General features: G+C 43.3%; 1 protein-coding gene across 6 annotated transcripts in view; it reads left to right on the top strand.

Moving 5' to 3' along the window:
- IQCK (IQ motif containing K) overlaps window positions 1-18,391 on the top strand; it is a 128,625-nt gene that overhangs the window by 57,335 nt on the left and 52,899 nt on the right. For 3 of the 6 annotated variants that reach the window (XM_060079374.1, XM_060079370.1, XM_060079369.1), the window contains one exon: window positions 3,972-4,056. The exons of the other annotated variants lie outside the window; for them this stretch is intronic. In XM_060079374.1, the coding sequence (XP_059935357.1) occupies window positions 3,972-4,056 (85 nt within the window). The remainder of the gene's footprint in view (window positions 1-3,971; window positions 4,057-18,391) is intronic. 6 annotated transcript variants of the gene reach the window in all.

Here is an 18,391-nt window from a genome sequence, read left to right as displayed (position 1 = left end):
CTGCTTAAAGGCCTATTAGAAATCTCATTTCGCTTTTTGGAGATGTCATTGTGATGCAAAGCGGTTCAGGGTTTCATTACTGCTGGAAGCCCTTTGTTGGGCTCGCCTAGCCTGTTGTGTCCCCAGATTTGCCATTCTCCTTTCCTACTGCTATTCCAAAATGGGAGTACTGATACTTTGAGGATTTCATGACATCGGTACAGAAAAACGTACTTAAAACAGGAAAATTGTAGCTGAACAGAAAGGCGCCATCAAATCTCCCCTCAGATACAAGTGACAAACTCCACTTCATTCTGCTGTCCTGACATCGGATTTCCCTGTGGAACTTCAGGCAAATGAATACCTGCCAAGTTATTACTGTAAGGATTAATCAAGAGGGCATTTTCTATGATTACGGCTTTTCCCCCCTCATTTTTATCTTCTAGGCAAATGGCTGTGTTTTCCTCTATTGAACACTCGCAGCTGCTAGGCCCTGAATTCCATATGAGTGACCTTGTGAGTTGCCCTCCTCTTCTCCGTGGTCCACTCCCTGTGTTTCCTGGGCAGTTTGCATTCTTAGCAGGAAATAGTCAGTGACCTTGAACGACCCGCTTCACCCCTCTATGCCTGAGTTTCTTCACTCTAAAAGAAGGACAACAACAGCTCATTATTTATTTATTTTTTTTTTGCGGTATGCGGGCCTCTCACTGTTGTGGCCTCCCCCGTTGCGGAGCACAGGCTCCGGACGCACAGGCTCCGGACGCGCAGGCTCAGCGGCCATGGCTCACGGGCCCAGCCGCTCCGCGGCATATGGGATCCTCCCAGACCGGGGCACGAACCCGTATCCCCTGCATCGGCAGGCGGACTCTCAACCACTTGCGCCACCAGGGAGGCCCCTGCTCATTATTAATGTCACGAGGATTTAATGAAACACTGTGTGGAAAGAGCTTAGCATACTGAGCTAGGCAGAGGCTCATCCCACAAAGATTTACTGAGTGTCTGCTATGTGCCAGACATTGTCCTAAGTGCTGGAAATGCCAAGAGCATCAAACACAGGCCCAGTCTCTGCCCTCATGGAGCTTTCAGTCTAGTTGAGGATTTGGGTGTTATTTAGATAATCACACAGATTTATATCTCCAAACTGGGCCAAGGACTAGGAAGGAAAATTACACAGAGCGCCAATGGCCCTGATCTAATCAAAGGACATCATTCCATAACATTTGAGTGGAGATCAGAAGAAATAATAAGATTGAACTGTTGGTGGGAATGTAAATTGATACAGCCACTATGGAGAACAGTATGGAGGTTCCTTAAAAAACTAAAAATAGAACTATCATATGACCCAGCAATCCCACTACTGGGCACATACCCTGAGAAAACCATAAGTCAAAAAGACACATGCACCTCAATGTTCATTGCAGCACTATTTACAATAGCCAGGTCATGAATGCAACCTAAATGCCCATCGACAGATGAATGGATAAAGAAGATGTGGTACATATATACAATGGAATATTACTCGGCCATAAAAAGGAACGAAATTGGGTCATTTGTAGAGACGTGGATGGACGTAGAGACTGTCATTCAGAGTGAAGTAAGTCAGAAAGAGAAAAACAAATATCATATATTAATGCATATATGTGGAACCTAGAAAAATGGTACAGATGAACCGGTTTGCAGGGCAGAAATAGAGACACAGATGCAGAGAACAAATGTATAGACACCAAGGGGGGAAAGTGACGGGGGGGGGTGGAGGGGTGGGATGAATTGGGAGATTGGGATTGACACATATACACTAATATGTATAAAATGGATAACTAATAAGAACCAGCTGTATAAAAAAATAAATAAAATTTTAAAATTCAAAAAAAAAAAAGTGAACTGGGAGAAGGAGGTCTCAGCCCCAGTGTGCCCTTGAGCAAATTAGTAAAAGGTGCCCCTGCCCTAGGGCAGAGCATGTGCTGGGGTTTCAGTGCCCTCTGACCCATCTGCTGGGAGCCCTTGAGCAGAGAACAGCTTGCACACTGTATGCAGTGACCTGGCCGGGAGTAAGAGGATACTGGAGGCAGAGGAAAGCCCCTCTGCAAAGGCCCTGAGGTGGGAGGGCACATTGGTGGAGAAGAAAAGGGCGCCTCTGGCTATAGCACAAGGAGCAAGGCTGGTGGGAGGGGAGCCGGGGAAACTCTTAGTACATATCAGCTGGTATTGTTGCACGATAGCATTATTCTCATGAATTCACTGCCAGCACACTAAGGTCTCCTTAGAAACACCAAGGTCTCTCTAGAAGCCGTTGCTTTTTAACTAGTGAAGGAGAATTACTTCAGGGATGTGATTTGTTGGTGTCACACAACCAAGATTTACAGAATAAGGACAATGTATGAGGAGAGACATTTAATGTGGAAAGCAGGGAGCCAGTGTACCTCCGGAAAAATACAAATGCTCTATTACAGCCCAGAAAACTAGATGTTAGGCAAAAAGAAGTGAAAACAAAAACAGAACAAACAAAAAAAGCAAATAAAAATAAAAGCAGAACATTAGGGAAAGGTTTCTAACAATGCTATCATTTGGAGGTTGTAATTATCTCTCCAAAGAAGTAGAATCTCCGTTTCTTGTTCTCCTAGAAAGGACCCGCCCAGCTGGAGACCCAGAACCCAGCAACACTGCACTCGCTAGAAATTGTCTTGATAACCCCTTAGGTTCTTCCCAGCTTTGATTTCTTTGATTTTGGAATAATCCAAAAGAGCATTCATTCATTCACACAAATATACTGTATCAAGGGTGGGGTTTTTTGTTGTTCTTGTTGTTGTTTTTAAGTCTGAGTTTAGAAGGAAATAAAACCCCAGATGCTGGAGAATTGTGCATTGTTGCCAGTTAGCTCTGGAGTCTCTCAGGCTGGGCATCCGCAAGTGGTGGCCCAGCCGAGGTCTGGTGTCAGCATGGCATTGTGAGGGAAGCCTGGGCTTGGGGATTGGGTGGATCTGGGCCCAGATCCTGACTAGGCCATTTATAAGCTGTGTGACCCTGGACAGGTTAGTCAACCTCTCTCTGTAAAATAAGAGTCACTGTAAACTCAAATGATGGCTGTCATTAGGGAGAGTCTGGAGGCCAAGACTCTTGGGGATCCCTCACTTGCAAAGTCGTTTCTGGGGATCCTGCCCTGAGAGCAGTCTCCATGTGACCCACATTCGTTCAGAGGTTTATTTCTTTGCACTATATCTGAAAAGTCTTGACTTTTGGTTTTTCAGAGGTAGCTGTGCTTTGGGGAAACATAAGAAACCAGAACTAAGTCAGACTTGTAAAATCTGGTCAGCAGTTAGTATCTCTAAACAGCTTCTAGGAAATAAACAACAAAAAAAGAGCATTTAGCCATGATTTTTGAATGTGGTATCGATGATCAGACATCCCACCATAATCTAAGAATCCCTCAGGAGCAGACACTGCTCTTAAGATATTTTATTGCTTAGTAAGATGTAATAGAAGAACTTAACTTTAAAAGGTTCTTGAATTTAAACCACATTAAACTGGAATGTACACTGATCAGAGATAAATTGTAGTATTTCAGGAAAGAAATGGACTACTTAATTCCCCTTCAATAGAAAGTTGGAAAAAGAATCCTTTATTATATCTCAGTCATAATGCAGTATATAAATGTGACTTCTGCTTTGTCTCTTGCTTTATGTCCACATAGGCTTATATCAATAACATGTATGTTGCACCTTCAGAACTAACACACAGCTTTCTAACCTGAGCCCTTCAAAGCAGGCTAACAGTGATTTAAGATTATGCTGGTTAAACACAAAAAATCCATCCCAGATTTTAAAACAAAGATATGCTAACTCAAGCCTAACTTTTCTATGAAAAATGACATTGTTGCTTTCTAAGAATGGGAATAGATGAGGCACTTAATCAGAGAGGCCATTATGTTGTCAAAGGCTCTGCTGATGCTGAAGGATGGACTCTCATGGGCTTATGACCATTTTATTGCTTTTCAGCCCACGGCCGGTGATCCCACTCTCCCTCCTGCTGACAGAATCGGCAGCAGCACTCTGCATTCAGTCCTTCTGGAGAGCCTATCTGGTGAGAGTCATGTGCAATTACAGCATTTGGTCTGATGGGGAATTTTTGTGCTGTGAAAAGACCCAGGGGACAACCTTCAGATGAATTTGGAACATAAGATAGTATAGCTAACATCCAGACCTCAGAAATAAGATTCTCTGTAAAACAGGTCTTAAAGAATGATTTAGAATTTCCACCAAAACTTATGCAGTTATTATTAAAAGTACCCTCCAACCTTTTTTAAAATTTACTTTTTATTGAGGTAAATTTTGTGTATACCATTTTATGGGTTTCATTATATTTCAGTCTCTGTATACGCTACAGCATGCTCACCAATAGAAATTTAGTTTCCATCCATCACCCTACAGTCAATCCCCTTTACCCATTTTACCCTCACTCCAGCCCCTTCCCCTCTGGTAACCACTTTTCTGTTCTCTGTATCTACATGTTTGTTTTTGTTTGGTTCGGTTTGTTCATTTATTTTGTCTTTTGGTTTGTTTGTTTTTTATATTCCACATATGAGTGAAATCATACAGTATTTGTCTTTCTCCATCTGACTTATTTTACTTAGCATAATACCCTAAAGGTCCAACCATGCTGTTGCAAATGGCAAGATTTCTTTTTTTGTGTGCCTGAGTAATATTCCATTTGTGTGTGTGTGTGTGTGTGTGTATTACATCTTCTTTATCCATTCATCAGTTGATGGGCACTTATGTTGTTTCCCTATCTTGGCTATTGTGAATAATGCTGCGGTGAACATAGGGGTGTATATATCTTTTCAAATTAGTGTTTTCATATTCTTTGGATAAACACCCAGAAGTGGAATAGCTGGATCATATGATAGTTCTATTCTTATTTTTTTGAGGGATTGCCACGATATTCTCCATAGTGGCTGCACCAGTTTACATTCCCACCAACAGTGCATGAGGGTTCCCTTTTCTCCACACCCTCACCAACACTCATTATTTCTTGACTTTTTGATAATAGCCATTATAATGAGGATGTTGGACATCTTTTCATGTGCCTGTTGGCCACATATATGTCTTCTTTGGAAAAATGTCTATTCAGCTCCTCTGTCCATTTTTGATAGGGTTTTTTTTGTTGTTGTTGTTGAGTTGTATAAGTCCTTTATATATTTTCCATATTAACCCCTTATCAGATATATGATTTGCAAATACCATCTCTCATTCAGTAGGTTGTCTTTTTGTTTTGTTGATGGTTTCCTTTGCTGTGCAAAAGCTTTTTAGTTTGATGTAGTCTCATTTGTTTATTTTTTCTTTTGTCTCCCTTGCCTGAGGAGACATATCCAGAAATATATTGCTAAGACCAATGTCAAAGGGCATACTTCCTATGTTTTTTCCTAGGAGTTTTATGGTTTCAGGTCTTAGATTCATTGAAGTCTTTAGTCCATTTTGAATTGATTTTTGTGTATGGTGGATACTGAACTACTTTCATTTTTTTGCATGTGGCTGTTCAGTTTTCCCAACAACATTTATTGAAGAGACTATCCTTTCTCCATTGTATGTTCTTTGCTCCTTTGTCGTAAATTAATTGTCCATATATGTGTGGCTTTATTTCTGGGCTCTCAGTTATGTTCCTTTGATCTGTGTATCTGTTTTTCTGCCAACACCATGCTGTTTTGATTACTATAGCTTTGTAATATATAATAGCTTGAAATCAGGAAGGGTGATACTTCCAGCTTTGTTCTTTTTTTCCTCAGAATTGCTTTGGCTATTTGGGGTGTTTTGTGGTTCCATATAAATTTTATAACTTTTAATTCTATTTCTGTGAAAAATGTCCTTGGGATTTTGATAGGGATCGCATTGAATCTGTAGATTGCATTAAGTAATATGGACCTTTTAACAGTATTAATCCTTCCAATCCATGAATATGAAATATCTGTCCATTTATTTGTGTATTCTTCAGTTTCTTTCAACAATATCTTAGAGTTTTTATTGTACAGGTTTGGTTTTTTTTTTGCGGTACGCGGGCCTCTCACTGTTGTGGCCTCTCCTGCTGTGGAGCACAGGCTCCGGACACGCAGGCCCAGAGGCCATGGCTTACGGGCCCAGCCACTCCGCAGCACGAACCCATGTCCCCTGCATCGGCAGGTGGACTCTCAATCACTGCACCACCAGGGAAGCCCTATTGTACAGGTTTTTTACCCCTTGGTTAAATTTATTCCTAGGTATTTTATTCTTTTTGTAGCAATTGTAAATGGGATTGCTTTCTTAATTTCTCCTCCTGCTTGTTCAGTTTTAGCATACAGAAATGAAGTAGATTTTTGTATTTTGATTTTGTACCCTGTAACTTTACTGTATTCATTTATTATTTTTAATAGTTTTTTGGTGGAGTCTTTAGGGTTTTCTATATTTAAAATTATGTCATCCACATATAGTGACAGTTTTACTTCTTCCTTTCCAATTTGGATGTCTTTTATTTCTTTTTCTTGCCTAGTTGCTCAGGCTAGGACTTCTAATACTAAGTTGAATGAAAGTGGTGAGAGTGGGCATCCTTGTCTTGTTCTTGATTTTAGAGGGACAGTGTTACTGAACCAAACTCAGGTCTGCTCACCAGATGCACAGCAGAGCCAATCTACTGGCACTGGCTTGTAGTGAAGGAAAGTACAGTGTTTATTGCAGGGTGCCAGCAAGGGGAATGGGCAGCTAATCCTCAAAAGACCCAAACTCTCTGATGGCTTTCAGGGAAAGGTTTTTAAAGACAGTGTTAGGGGTGAGAGTTACAGGGTGCCTAATCAGCTCATGGGCGATTTTTGATTGGTAGATGGTGAGGTGATAGGGTGGTGTTTCAGGAATCTCGATCATCAGTTTTCCAGCTCCAACTAGTCTAGGGTCTATGGGTATAGGGCCAGCAGTTTCTACCTGCTAGGGGTCTAGTTTTTACTACACTTAACATGAAGTTTTTTGAAGTTAACAAAAACCTTTACTTGTAATTTCTTAAACACTATGAAGGAAAAATACAGTCTCCCATAAAAATTTGTGTGTGTAGTAAAATATATATAACATAAAATTTACTATTTTAACCAATTTTTAGTGTACAGTTCAGTGACATTAAGTACATTTGCATTGTTTTGCAACCATCACTACCATCCATCTTTCTAAACTGAAACTCTGTATCCATTAACTTCCTACTCCCCACCGTCCCAGCCTCTGGCAATCACCCTCCTACTTTCTGTCTCTATGAATTTGACTACTTCTAAGTACCTCATGTAAATGGCATCATACAGAATTTAACCTTTTGGCTTATTTCACTTGGCAAAATATCCTCAAGTTTCACCTATATTGTAGCATGTGTCAGAACTTTCTTCCTTTTTTAAGTCTGAATAATATTCTTGCCAGGACGTTTTAAAAGCCAGAAATCTGACAACCTCAGATGTCATAAAACCATCCAGACATTTCATAAAATATTTTTAAGCTGACCACATGAACAGAAATGTCACCTGGTATGAAAAGCTATTTGTAGTAAACCATTCTTGAGAGTTGTGATGTTATAATTAGCATTGTAAATAGGTTCCTGACAGTTAGTTATTTCTCGACATTAAGCACTTCTGTAGAAGTAGACATGTTCTTCTTTCTTCTTTCAAAATACTATGTTAACGGTTAGAAAGCCAGATTGTTTCAACATGCAAAACTGAGTGGGGTTTTTAAAAATCCATTTGGGGGCTTCCCTGGTGGCGCAGTGGTTGAGAGTCCGCCTGCCGATGCAGGGGACACGGGTTCGTGCCCCGGTCCGGGAGGATCCCACATGCCGCGGAGCGACTGGGCCCGTGAGCCGTGGCCGCTGAGCCTGCGCGTCCGGAGCCTGTGTTCCACAATGGGAGAGACCACAACAGTGAGAGGCCCGCGTATGGCAAAAAAAAAAAGAAAAAAAAATCCATTTGGATATTGTGAATGAAATCTGGTCCTCTCACAGTCTCCTTTCTGAAGTGTGTTTGGTGATAAGCCAGACTACCACATTAGTGGTGCTCTTCTGCTTATGAAATACTAGATGTAGTAGGTATCAACTGATGGAGAAGACTGTTCTTTCATGATGTTCATAAGAGCTTCTCATGGGCCATAATGATTGAAATTTCTTTAATGATTTAGGAGGCAGAGACCAGATAAATCCACTGAATATTTATTCTGCTTAAATAGGCTCCTGGTGTTTTAAGCCTTCTGCCCATTTATTTTATTCTGTCTAACTCAGCCTAGACACCAGCGTGGCATGCAATTTTCCCCTCCTCCCAACATCAACTCCCCCTCCAGGCATTGTGACAACTGAGAATCACAATGGCCATCAATCATTGATGTTATTTGATGAACAATACAGTGCAAGGTTGCTCCAGCAGCCCCCTTTGTGGCTTTGCAAAGTTAAAAAAAAAAAAAAAAGTGGAGATCCTGCAGAGAACGATGAGAATCTGTGCAGTTATCCCTTTGTCAATAGTGAACTGACCTGGGGTAAATGAGGCACCCTCAAGGAGAAACAGCTTGGCATACAAGGTTTAGAGTTGTGCAGTATCCCGCTTCCCTCCGGCCTGAGCCATCTTGGATGTGATTCATTTGGTAACATGGACACTCAGATACCACATTCTTCTGGCTACAGGGGTTAGTTCATGATGGGCAGGGGAAGGCCAGTCACACCTAGTGAAACTCCATTCTGGGATTCTCCTAAGAGTTGCTGGGACAGAGCAGCTTGATAGCCTGCTGAGAGGCTAGACTATCAACAACCACCTTGCCATTGTGTGAAGAGCCTGTGGGAGAAGTGACTGCAGAGGCTAGCGTAGCTGAGAGACCAAGCAAGGGGACTGAGTCAATAATAATAATTCCTACTTATGAAGATCGAATCAGATGATTAGTCCACATGAGGGGGCTTAGCACAGTGCCAGATGCATAATAAATTCAAAATAAAGGGCCTCCCTGGTGGCGCAGTGGTTAAGAGTCCGCCTGCCGATGCAGGGGATATGGGTTCGTGCCCCGGTCTGGGAGGATCCCATATGCCGCGGAGCGGCTGGGCCCGTGAGCCATGGCCGCTGGGCCTGCGCATCCGGAGCCTGTGCTCCGCAACGGGAGAGGCCACAACAGTGAGAGGCCCGCATACCACAAAAAGAAAAATAAATAAATAAATAAATAAATAAATAAATTCAAAATAAATATTAGCTGGTGGTGGTGGTGGTGGTAGTGGTGGTTCTGTTTTCCTTAATAGGGAATCTTTAAGAAAAGCCAGCTAGTGACCTCCTTGTAGTTCCTCAGGCACATCAGGCATGCTCCTGGCTCAGGGCCTTTGCACTTGCTGTTTGTTCTTTGTGCTGGCAGCTGTCAATCATGGTACCCCTCCCTGCCTCATTCAGGGTTCTTCTTGGATGTCTCTCCTGGTCACCATTTCCAAAATAGCACCACCCCATCACTCCACAGCCTCTTACTATGCTTTATGTCCTGCTTTTCACTTACCAACTACCTGACATCGTGTTGGATATTCACTTGTCTACTGCCTGTCACCCTGACTAGAATGTGAGCTCCAGGAGGGTAGAAGTTGCTTGACTTGTTCATCCTGTATCCCCAGCCCCTAGAACACTGTCTGGTACATATTAGGCACTTCATAAATATTTCAGTGAATATAGTCAAATCCCTTAAATGATCTCTCTAATGAGGGCATTTGAAAACGAAGAAGAGCAAACTTTATTGTTCTGTTTTATAAGCTCTTCTCAGGGGTTTAAGCAGGCACTTAAATGTGGACTTTTAAAAAATTTTTTAAATTCCCTCATGCTGCCTGTTTGTAGTTAAGCCCGGCTCCTTTTGGGGAGTTGCTTATGCACCAAGATCCTTGAACTCAACAGCTGTGCCTATTAATTTCCCAGAGGTTACACTTGAGAAAAGTGTATTCATTTTATCATTGGCCCTAATGAACCACCTCTTCACCAAGCCTTGTAATGTGAGGAAATGAAGTTTGCTATGAAAAATTATGATCCCCAAGCAGGCTTTTTAATTTTTTTAATTTTTAATTGTTTTAGTTTTTAATTTTTTAAATTAAATTTTAATTTAATTCTAAATTAAATTTAAAATATTTTTTTAAAATATTTTAAAAATTTAAAATATTTTTAATTTTTTCAATTTTATTCTGTATATATGTATATATTTTTTGGCTGCGCTGGGTCTTTGTTGCTGCATGCGGGCTTTCTATAGTTGTGGCGAGCGGGGGCTACTCTTCGTTGCCGTATGTGGGCTCCTCATTGCGGTGGCGTCTCTTGTTGCGAAGCATGGGCTCTAGGTGCGTGGGCTTCAGTAGTTGCAGCGCGTAGGCTCAGTAGTTGTGGCATGCAGACTCTAGAGCTCAGGCTCAGTAGTTGCGGTGCACGGGCTTAGTTGCCCCACAGCATGTAGGATCTTCCCGGACCAGGGATCGAACCTGTGTCCCCTGCATTGGCAGATGGATTCTTAACCACTGGACCAGCAGGGAAGTCCCCCAAGCAGGGTTTTTAAAGGAGAACATCAGCTGAAGGCATACTGGGCACGTTTAGTTCATCTGAGAACTGGACAGAAAAGATTTTCTTCATTTTGAATTTCTCTTCCAATTGCTGATATCTGCTGGCAGGTGAGCAGACTTTGCCAGGAAAAGTCAGACATTGTATTGTGCAAAAGGAATGCTAGAAATGGGGCATTGCATCAAATTACCACCAGTTCCCCTCTTGATGGTGCACAGCCATTTCTCTCAAGCCTCAGAGAGGCTGGCCACGCCCTTTGTGATTTGATGAGCAGTCTCGGCCTAGGGCTCCCCTACCAGGAACTCCATGTGGAAAGATTTGTCTTCTCTGTGGGGTCTTCTTGTTGTTTGTTGGCTCATGAATCCAGTTTCAGTCCATTTCCACTACCATATTACCTTCCCAAGCAGAAGATTCAATCTAAAGAGATCTCTTTGTTAGCCCATTCCAGAGGTATTTGTGAAACCCACATATTTGAAATTGATTTTGAGTATTTTCTAACATGTGGGAGATATTTATAAGCCATTAGGGAGGCGAAGGCCACCTATACAAGTCCCACTGAACAAGTAGAATAAAACTCCTACACTTCTCAATGATGTAGAGTCCTGGTTTTGGCTGGGAATTCAGAAATTAGGCCTGTAATACTTGAAGTGGAATGCTCCCAAGAATGACCAGTGCCAACCCTTCTGCCATTACACTCAAATAGAGGCCTTACGCCTTCCATTGCATGGGACTTCATTTGTTCATTCTTTCATTTGATAAACATGTGTTGAGGGCCTTCTACTTGCCAAGAACTGTAGACACAGAGCTCATCCATTCCTGGAGGAGCCCAGAGACAGCTATACCAAGAAGAATGATAATAATATTAAGAATAGCCAAATCTAATATTACTGGTCATTGCTATGTGCCGGGCACTGCCTCAAGCATTTCACAGGCAACATCTCCTTTATGCCTTATGCTGATCTTATAAAGTAGGCAGGTATATACTTCTGTTATCCCGTGTGTAGATGAAACAACCAAGGCCTAAAAACCCATAGTGACTTGGTCAACATCACACAATGATAAGTGGTAGAGCCAGAATTCAAGCCCAGGTCTGACTGTCCTCAGAATCTCATCTCTCTCCTTTTTTTTGAAAAAGCCATTCCTACCAGCAACGTATGAGAGTTCCCGTTGTTCCAAGTCCCGATCTATTGATCTTGGTATGGTCAGTCTTTTTAAGTTTAGCCATTTTAGTGTGTGTAGTAGTGTAGTAGTATTGCATTGTGTGTGTGTATGTGTTTTAATCAGGCTTAGCAAGATACATGTTACATACAGTAAAATTTACCCTTTTAGCGTACAGTCTCTCAATTTTGACAAATCCATATAGTCTAACCACTCCCCTAATCAAGATATAGAACATTTATCATCTCCCCACATTCCCTCACACTGCCCCTTTGTAGTTAACCCCTGCTCCCACCACCAGGGCCTGGCACCCATGATCTGTTTTCTGCCCCTATGGTTCTGCCTTTCCAGAATGGCATACAAATGGAATCATAAAGTGTGTAGCCTTTGAGTCTGACTTCTCTCACTTGGCCTGATACAAATGAAGGGCTTCCACGTGGCTGCATGTATCAGCAGCCCCTTCCTTTTTATTGTTGTGCAGTATTCTACTGTAGAGCTCCAGCACAAGGGAGGCCTTCACCTGGTGATGAATAAGCACATGAGAGTAACGTTAAGGATGGCTTATTTACACCTACAGATTGCAGTGGTCTCAAGCTCGCTATGTATCAAAGTCATCTGTGGAAAGATTTTATTTTAAAATTCTAATACCCAGGGCCTCATTCTCTGAGATTCTTGTTCAACTGACTATGGTGAGAACAGGAGATGGGCATTTGTTTAAAGCACCCAGGTGACTCTAACACGCACCAGGGTTTAGGCCCACTGATGAACTGGAATCAGCTTTGCTACCTACTAGTTGAATGGTCCAGGACAAATCACTAAACTCAGAATCTCAAATTATTTCTCTTTAAGTTGAGCACAGTAATAGCTGCCCAGTCTATCTCACTAGGTTATCAGAAGGATCAAAATGATTTTCAGTGGCAATGTATGAGAAAGTGTCCTGTGAACTATAGATGCAGAAATGGATGGTATTAGTGTGGATGTAATTGAAAGACATATCAGTATCTTTTCCTCTTGGAAAAGTTCCTAAACAAATGAGAGGTTTTAAAGACCAACTGGAAAGATCAATGTTTCTCTGTCAATTTTGTGTGTGTCTTAAAAGATTGCTTGGTGTATGAGAGTAACTGTAACGCCAATACACAGACGGAGACAAGAAGTGGTATAAATACACTCCTCAAGACTGTGGTGATATTGGCAGAACTGGGTAACCCTGTAGACCTCGGATCCTTCCTGGATGGGTCAAGTCAGCATGTTTGCGGAAAGCAAACACTGATGTAACTAGGACAGGCAAGCAGAGGTGTAGTGCCAAGGACAGAAGTACAGAATATCTCATGATCCAACCCTTACCTCAGAGCCAGTGAGAGGAGGTCTGCTTCTCAGAGAAGGGCCCCTTGTCACTGGCAATCATCGTGTGAAACAAGATGTCCTTTTACAACCACATCTGACCACCTCTGAAAATATTGCAAGGAGCAGCATGTCAGCTCCGGTACAGAAAAAAAATGGCCATCTTTGTATGAAAAAGCCTTTTATTGATATTTTTATTGTAAAAAGGCCAATACTCATTGTAAGCAAAAATGAAACCATATAGAAATAAAGTCTTAATTCGGGCTGCTCTAACAGAATATCACAGACTGGGTGGCTTAAACAGCAAACATTTATTTCTCACAGTTCTGGAGGCTGAGGGATCCAAGATCAAGGTGCTGGCAGATGTGGAGTCTGGTGAGAGCCCTCTTCTAGGCTTGCAGTTGGCTGCCTTCTCACTGTGTCCACCCGTGGCAGAGAGAAAAACAAGCACTGTGATTTCTTCTTATCAGGGCACTAATCCTACCATGAGGACCCTACCTTTGTGACCTCATCTAACCCTAGTCACCTCCCAAAGGCTCCACTCCCTAATACCATCACATTGGGGGTTAGGACTTCAATATACGAATTTTGGAGGGACACAAACATTCAGAACATAACAAGTATTGTTAAAATAGTTTAAAGTAAAATGTGAAATCTCCAGTCCTGTCCTACTCTAAACCTGTTTCCCAGATGCAACCACTGTTAGCAGTTTGGTGTGTGTCTTTTCAGTGTTTTTCCATTTTATATACGAACACTTATGTGTATGTATTGCACTCTTTATGAATACGGGATATTTTTATAAATATGGGCTCACACTCCACAGCCTGCATCTTGACCTTTCATTTAGCCTTCGGGACAGCTTTCCACATCAGCACGCATAGATCTATGCTGAGCATTTGTGTTTTAAGGAAAACACCCTTCTAATGTAGTTGGCAGGTAGGAATTTGGCCAAATATTTTCTCATTCGAAACACTCCCAATCCAAAGTGCCCCGAGATGGCAGGACTGAAAAAACCTTTAGAATTAGTGTCAGTTTTTATTTCCTCAGCAAGTCCGGACAAAGAGTGTTCTAAGGACCAGCTTCTTTTTTCCTTCTGCTTTCTCGTGAGTGTCGGCTTCCCCAGATTGCTGGTCAGCTTTGCAGCTTTGCTGACTTCCTCTTCCTCCTCTCCAGAGAGGGGTGTCTCCTGGTGCAGCTGTTCCACGTGGTGGTGGGGAGCATTTCCTCCCTTTGTGTGTGTCGTTAGCCATCTCCCTGGCCTTCCTCTGGGGACAGCCGCCCGACCAGGTGAACCAGTGTCATTTAAAGCAGCACTTCCGTTCTCAGGCAGGGGCTGGCTTTCGTTTCTGGATGGCTTCAGATGTGGCCCAGGTGAAGAGGGATGGCATCTGGCACAGAGACAATGCAGACACCTCTGTGTGCATCACATTCTCCTCATGGAGGGCATGCTGTCTAGAACTCCTTTTCAAGACAGTTTTTAAAAATACTTTGCAAATTCTTGGACTGCTTTGAAAAGAGTCAGGCATAAAAGTTAAGCAAGCAGGATCTACAGTCAGAATCAATTCACCCACTTATATTCGTTTACTAGTGTTTATTGAGTACCTACTATGCAGAAGGTGGGCATTGGTCTAGATGCTGGACATACTGCAGGGAATAAGACCAAGTCCCTGCCCTCCTGGAGGTTGCATTCTTGCCATCGACTATAAACAGATATACATCAATCTGTAATATAATGTCAAGAAGTGTATCAGTTAGCTATTGTCACAATAATGCTGTTTAACAAACTACCCCCAGACCCAGTGGCTTACAACATACATTTACATCTTACTCCCATGTCTGCAGATCAGCCAGGGCTGCTCTAGGCTGGGTTTGGCTACACTTGGCTCCAGGCATTTGGATTCTATTTAGTTTTGCTCTAGGGTCTGTCATTCTTCTGAGATCAGCAGGCTAAGAGGGGCTTGTTCTTTTTACAACGGAGGTCAAAAGCTCTCAAAGGGGTGAACAAAGCACACACACAATGAGTCTTAAGGCGGAGGCTGGGAACTGGCACACGCCACTTCCTCACACATTCTGTCGGCCAAAGCAGGTCACATGGCCAAGCCCAGCATCAATGGAGCTGAGAAGAATACTCCGAGCTGAACATTATCTACTACAAGTAAGTACCGTGAAGCAAAATAAAGCAAACCAAAGGGCTAGAGAATAACAGAGGCTACCATTTCAGATGGTGGGTCTGGTCAAGAAAGGCCTCTCTGAAAAGGTGTTATTTGAGAAGAGATGTGAATGAAGTTCATTCTAGGCAGAAGGAAAAGCACATGCAAAGGCCTGCAGGAGCAAGAGGATGCTGGAGCTATTTGAGGACCAACAAGAGGGTCAGTGCGGTTGATTAAAGTGAGCTGGGGATGAGGGAAGGGAGGTAAGAAAGTAGTCAGGGACCAGATCCCATGCAGTCAAATGTGAGCTCTCATCAGTTTGATGGAACTTTGGAGTTTTACGCTGACTCTGATGAGAAGTGATGATGGGGTTTGAAGCAGAGTGACATGATCTGACTCACTTTTCACCAGGAAACTGTGATAGTAGTGACCCCTATCTCCTGGTACTCACGTTCCTGGGGGTCCCTTCCCACAACTGTACCAGAGTAGCTATGTGTGACCAATAGAATATGACAGTGTAAAGGTTTGTCACTTCCAAGGTTAGGTTATAAAAGACACTGCAGTCTGAGTGTCTCTCTCTTGGATCATTCACTCTGGGAGAAGCCTGCTGCCATGTCACAAGCTGCCCTACAGAGATGCCTACATGACAAGAACCTGAGGCCTCCAGCCAACAGCCACAGGAGTGAGCCATCTTAGCTGTAGCTCTTGCAGCCCAGTCCAGCCTTCAGGGGAATACAGGCCCAAGCTGCCATGCTGATTGTAACCCCATGAGAGAACCTGAGCCACAACCTCCCAGCTCAGCTACACCCGGCTTCCTGACCCTCAGGAACTGTGTGAGGGAATAAGAGCTTGTTGTTTTAAACCACCCAATTTCGGGGTTCATTTATTATGCAGCATTGGAAACTACCCCAATAACTCAGGCTGCTGTTGAGGGAGCAAATTGAGGTTGAAAGTAGAAGAAGGAACACTCATCCTTGCTTCTCAAATTGTGATCCGTGGACCAGTGGTATTATTTTCACATGGCAACTTGTTGGAAATGCAGAATTTAGGCCCCACCCTAGACCTCCTGGATCAGAATCTCCATCTTCACAAGACTCCCAGGTGAGTCTTGCATGCCAAAGTTGGAGAAGCAGTGCTGTAGGTGACAGCCTGGGCAGATGGAGCGCTGTGATGTGGGTTTGAATCCTGGCTTACCAACCCTGTGACCTTCCTTAAATGACTTAATTTTCCCAAGCCTCAGTTTCCTTTCCTGTAAAATGGGGATAATAATAGTGCTACCCTCTCAGGGTTGTATGTGAGGATATAAATGAGATGGTACATGTCAAGCGCTTAGCACAGTGCCTGGCTAATTGTTAGCTCTTTATTGACTTGATGTGATCCATGCATTTTCTTCCCTAAGAATATATTCCTGGTCATGGCCTGATGGTTTTCCTTAATTTTAAAAAAATCTGTCAAAGAAAATCCTGTTTTTCAAAATGTCCTTGAGCTCATCAGAAAGACCTCTGTCTGTGCCCAGCATGATTCCAGCCACATCCCAGAATGAAAGTGCCTGGTTTCCATCATCAGTTCCAGGCCCAGATCTCAGGGCAATTTTCAGGGCCTCCCAGCAGGCCAAAATAGGCCACAGCACTATAAATAGTGAGTTTGGACTGCTCGGGGCTTAGCTTCCCAGGCCAGGCCCTTTTTCTTCCCGCTGCCTGGTCCTGTAGTTGTTTAAATATACTCTGGGTTTTGTCAGCAAGGGGATTCTTCTTAATATGGCCCCCAAAATGCTTTGCCAACTTGCCAGACTGTCTGCAAAGCCCCCCTTTTTATTTGCTCACAACGTATCCCAAATATGTGATGAGAGCTAATAAACCCAATTCTTAGGATTGTTGTGAGGAATAAATGAAGAAGCCGCATTTAGCAGGACTGGCTACATAATCTGCAGAGCCCTTTGTTCAAAGTTATTACGAATTTCCAGATGGCGACAGCAGAGCCTCAGAACAAGCATGAAGCCCTTTGAAGCACGGGGCCTGTGTGACAACAGCTCAGGGCAGTGCCCACGAAGCCAGGCACCCAGCACCCTGCCTGGCAGTTAGGACCAGCCACATTCCCAGCCTTCCTAGAGACTTTTGCTTTAAAGGGCTAACCGATTGCCCTTCAAGGCAAAGTTTAGGGGTAAATTGCACAACCACAACTTAGTCCCTTCTGCTGCTGAATCTTAATGACTTAAAATCATAGCAGTTGATTATCTTTCACGATTCTGTGGGTCAACCGGCTGGTTCCCCTGCTGCTTTCTCCTCAGCTTATTCATGTGGCTGCGTTCAGTCGGTACATTTGATGGTGCCGGGCTCCATGCTGGGCTCTGCGTCCAGCCTCCTCTGCACCCCCTTCAGCAGGTGTTCCTTGGCCAGGATGACGTTCTCCCCAAGAAGGTCTCCCGGCTGCACTAGAAGGTCCAGGGTGGCTCATGCAGGTGTATGGGATGTCGGTGCCGCTCTTGGCTGGGGCACTTTAGTTCTCCTCCATGTGGCCTGTCATCCTCCAGTCAGCCAGACCAGCTTCCTTGCATCATGGAAGGAACATTCCAGGAGGGCAAAAATGGAAGCTTCAAGCCTTCTTGACACCTAGACTCAGGAACTGGCACAGCAGCATTTCAGTTCCCTTCTCTTGGTCAGAGTAATTCACCAGGCTCGCCTAGATTCAGGAGAAGGGGGAATACACTCCCCTCTTCACGAGGAGAGTGACAAAGTTTTCAAAGGGGCAGGGATCCACTGGGGGCACAGTGCAACAATTCTCAAATGGTAGCCTGCATCAGAGTTATCTGGAAGGCCTGTTAACACACAGATTGCTGGGCCCCAACCCCAGAGTACCTGAGTCAGCAGGACTGGAGTGGGGCATTTCAAACTCGTCCTCCAATGATGCTGATGCTGCTGGTTGGGGGATGGCACTTTGAGAGCCACTCGTGGTGGGGAACAGTAGCCTTCAACCTTGACTGCACGTTAGAAGCATCTGGGCAGCATGAATGTCAGCTCTGGGTATTGATGGTAAGAAAGAGATCAAAGCTTTATGCAATAACACAGTCTGTGGCATAGCAAACTTTGCTGTGATTTAACCCTGTAAGTCATTGGAAGGTTCATCAAATACCTAAAATGCTTTTACAACTTACTCATTCCCTGATTGTTTGGGTAAACAAGTACCAAGAAAAGTTGGATGAACTTTATCTCAACTGTCATCACTGAGCCGT

This window comes from Mesoplodon densirostris, chromosome 16 (genome assembly GCF_025265405.1).
Source record: "Mesoplodon densirostris isolate mMesDen1 chromosome 16, mMesDen1 primary haplotype, whole genome shotgun sequence".
In the NCBI taxonomy this organism is placed as follows: Eukaryota; Metazoa; Chordata; class Mammalia; order Artiodactyla; family Ziphiidae; genus Mesoplodon; species Mesoplodon densirostris.
The sequence above is the reverse complement of the archived record's forward strand: the minus strand, read 5'-3'. Positions and strand labels throughout refer to the sequence as shown.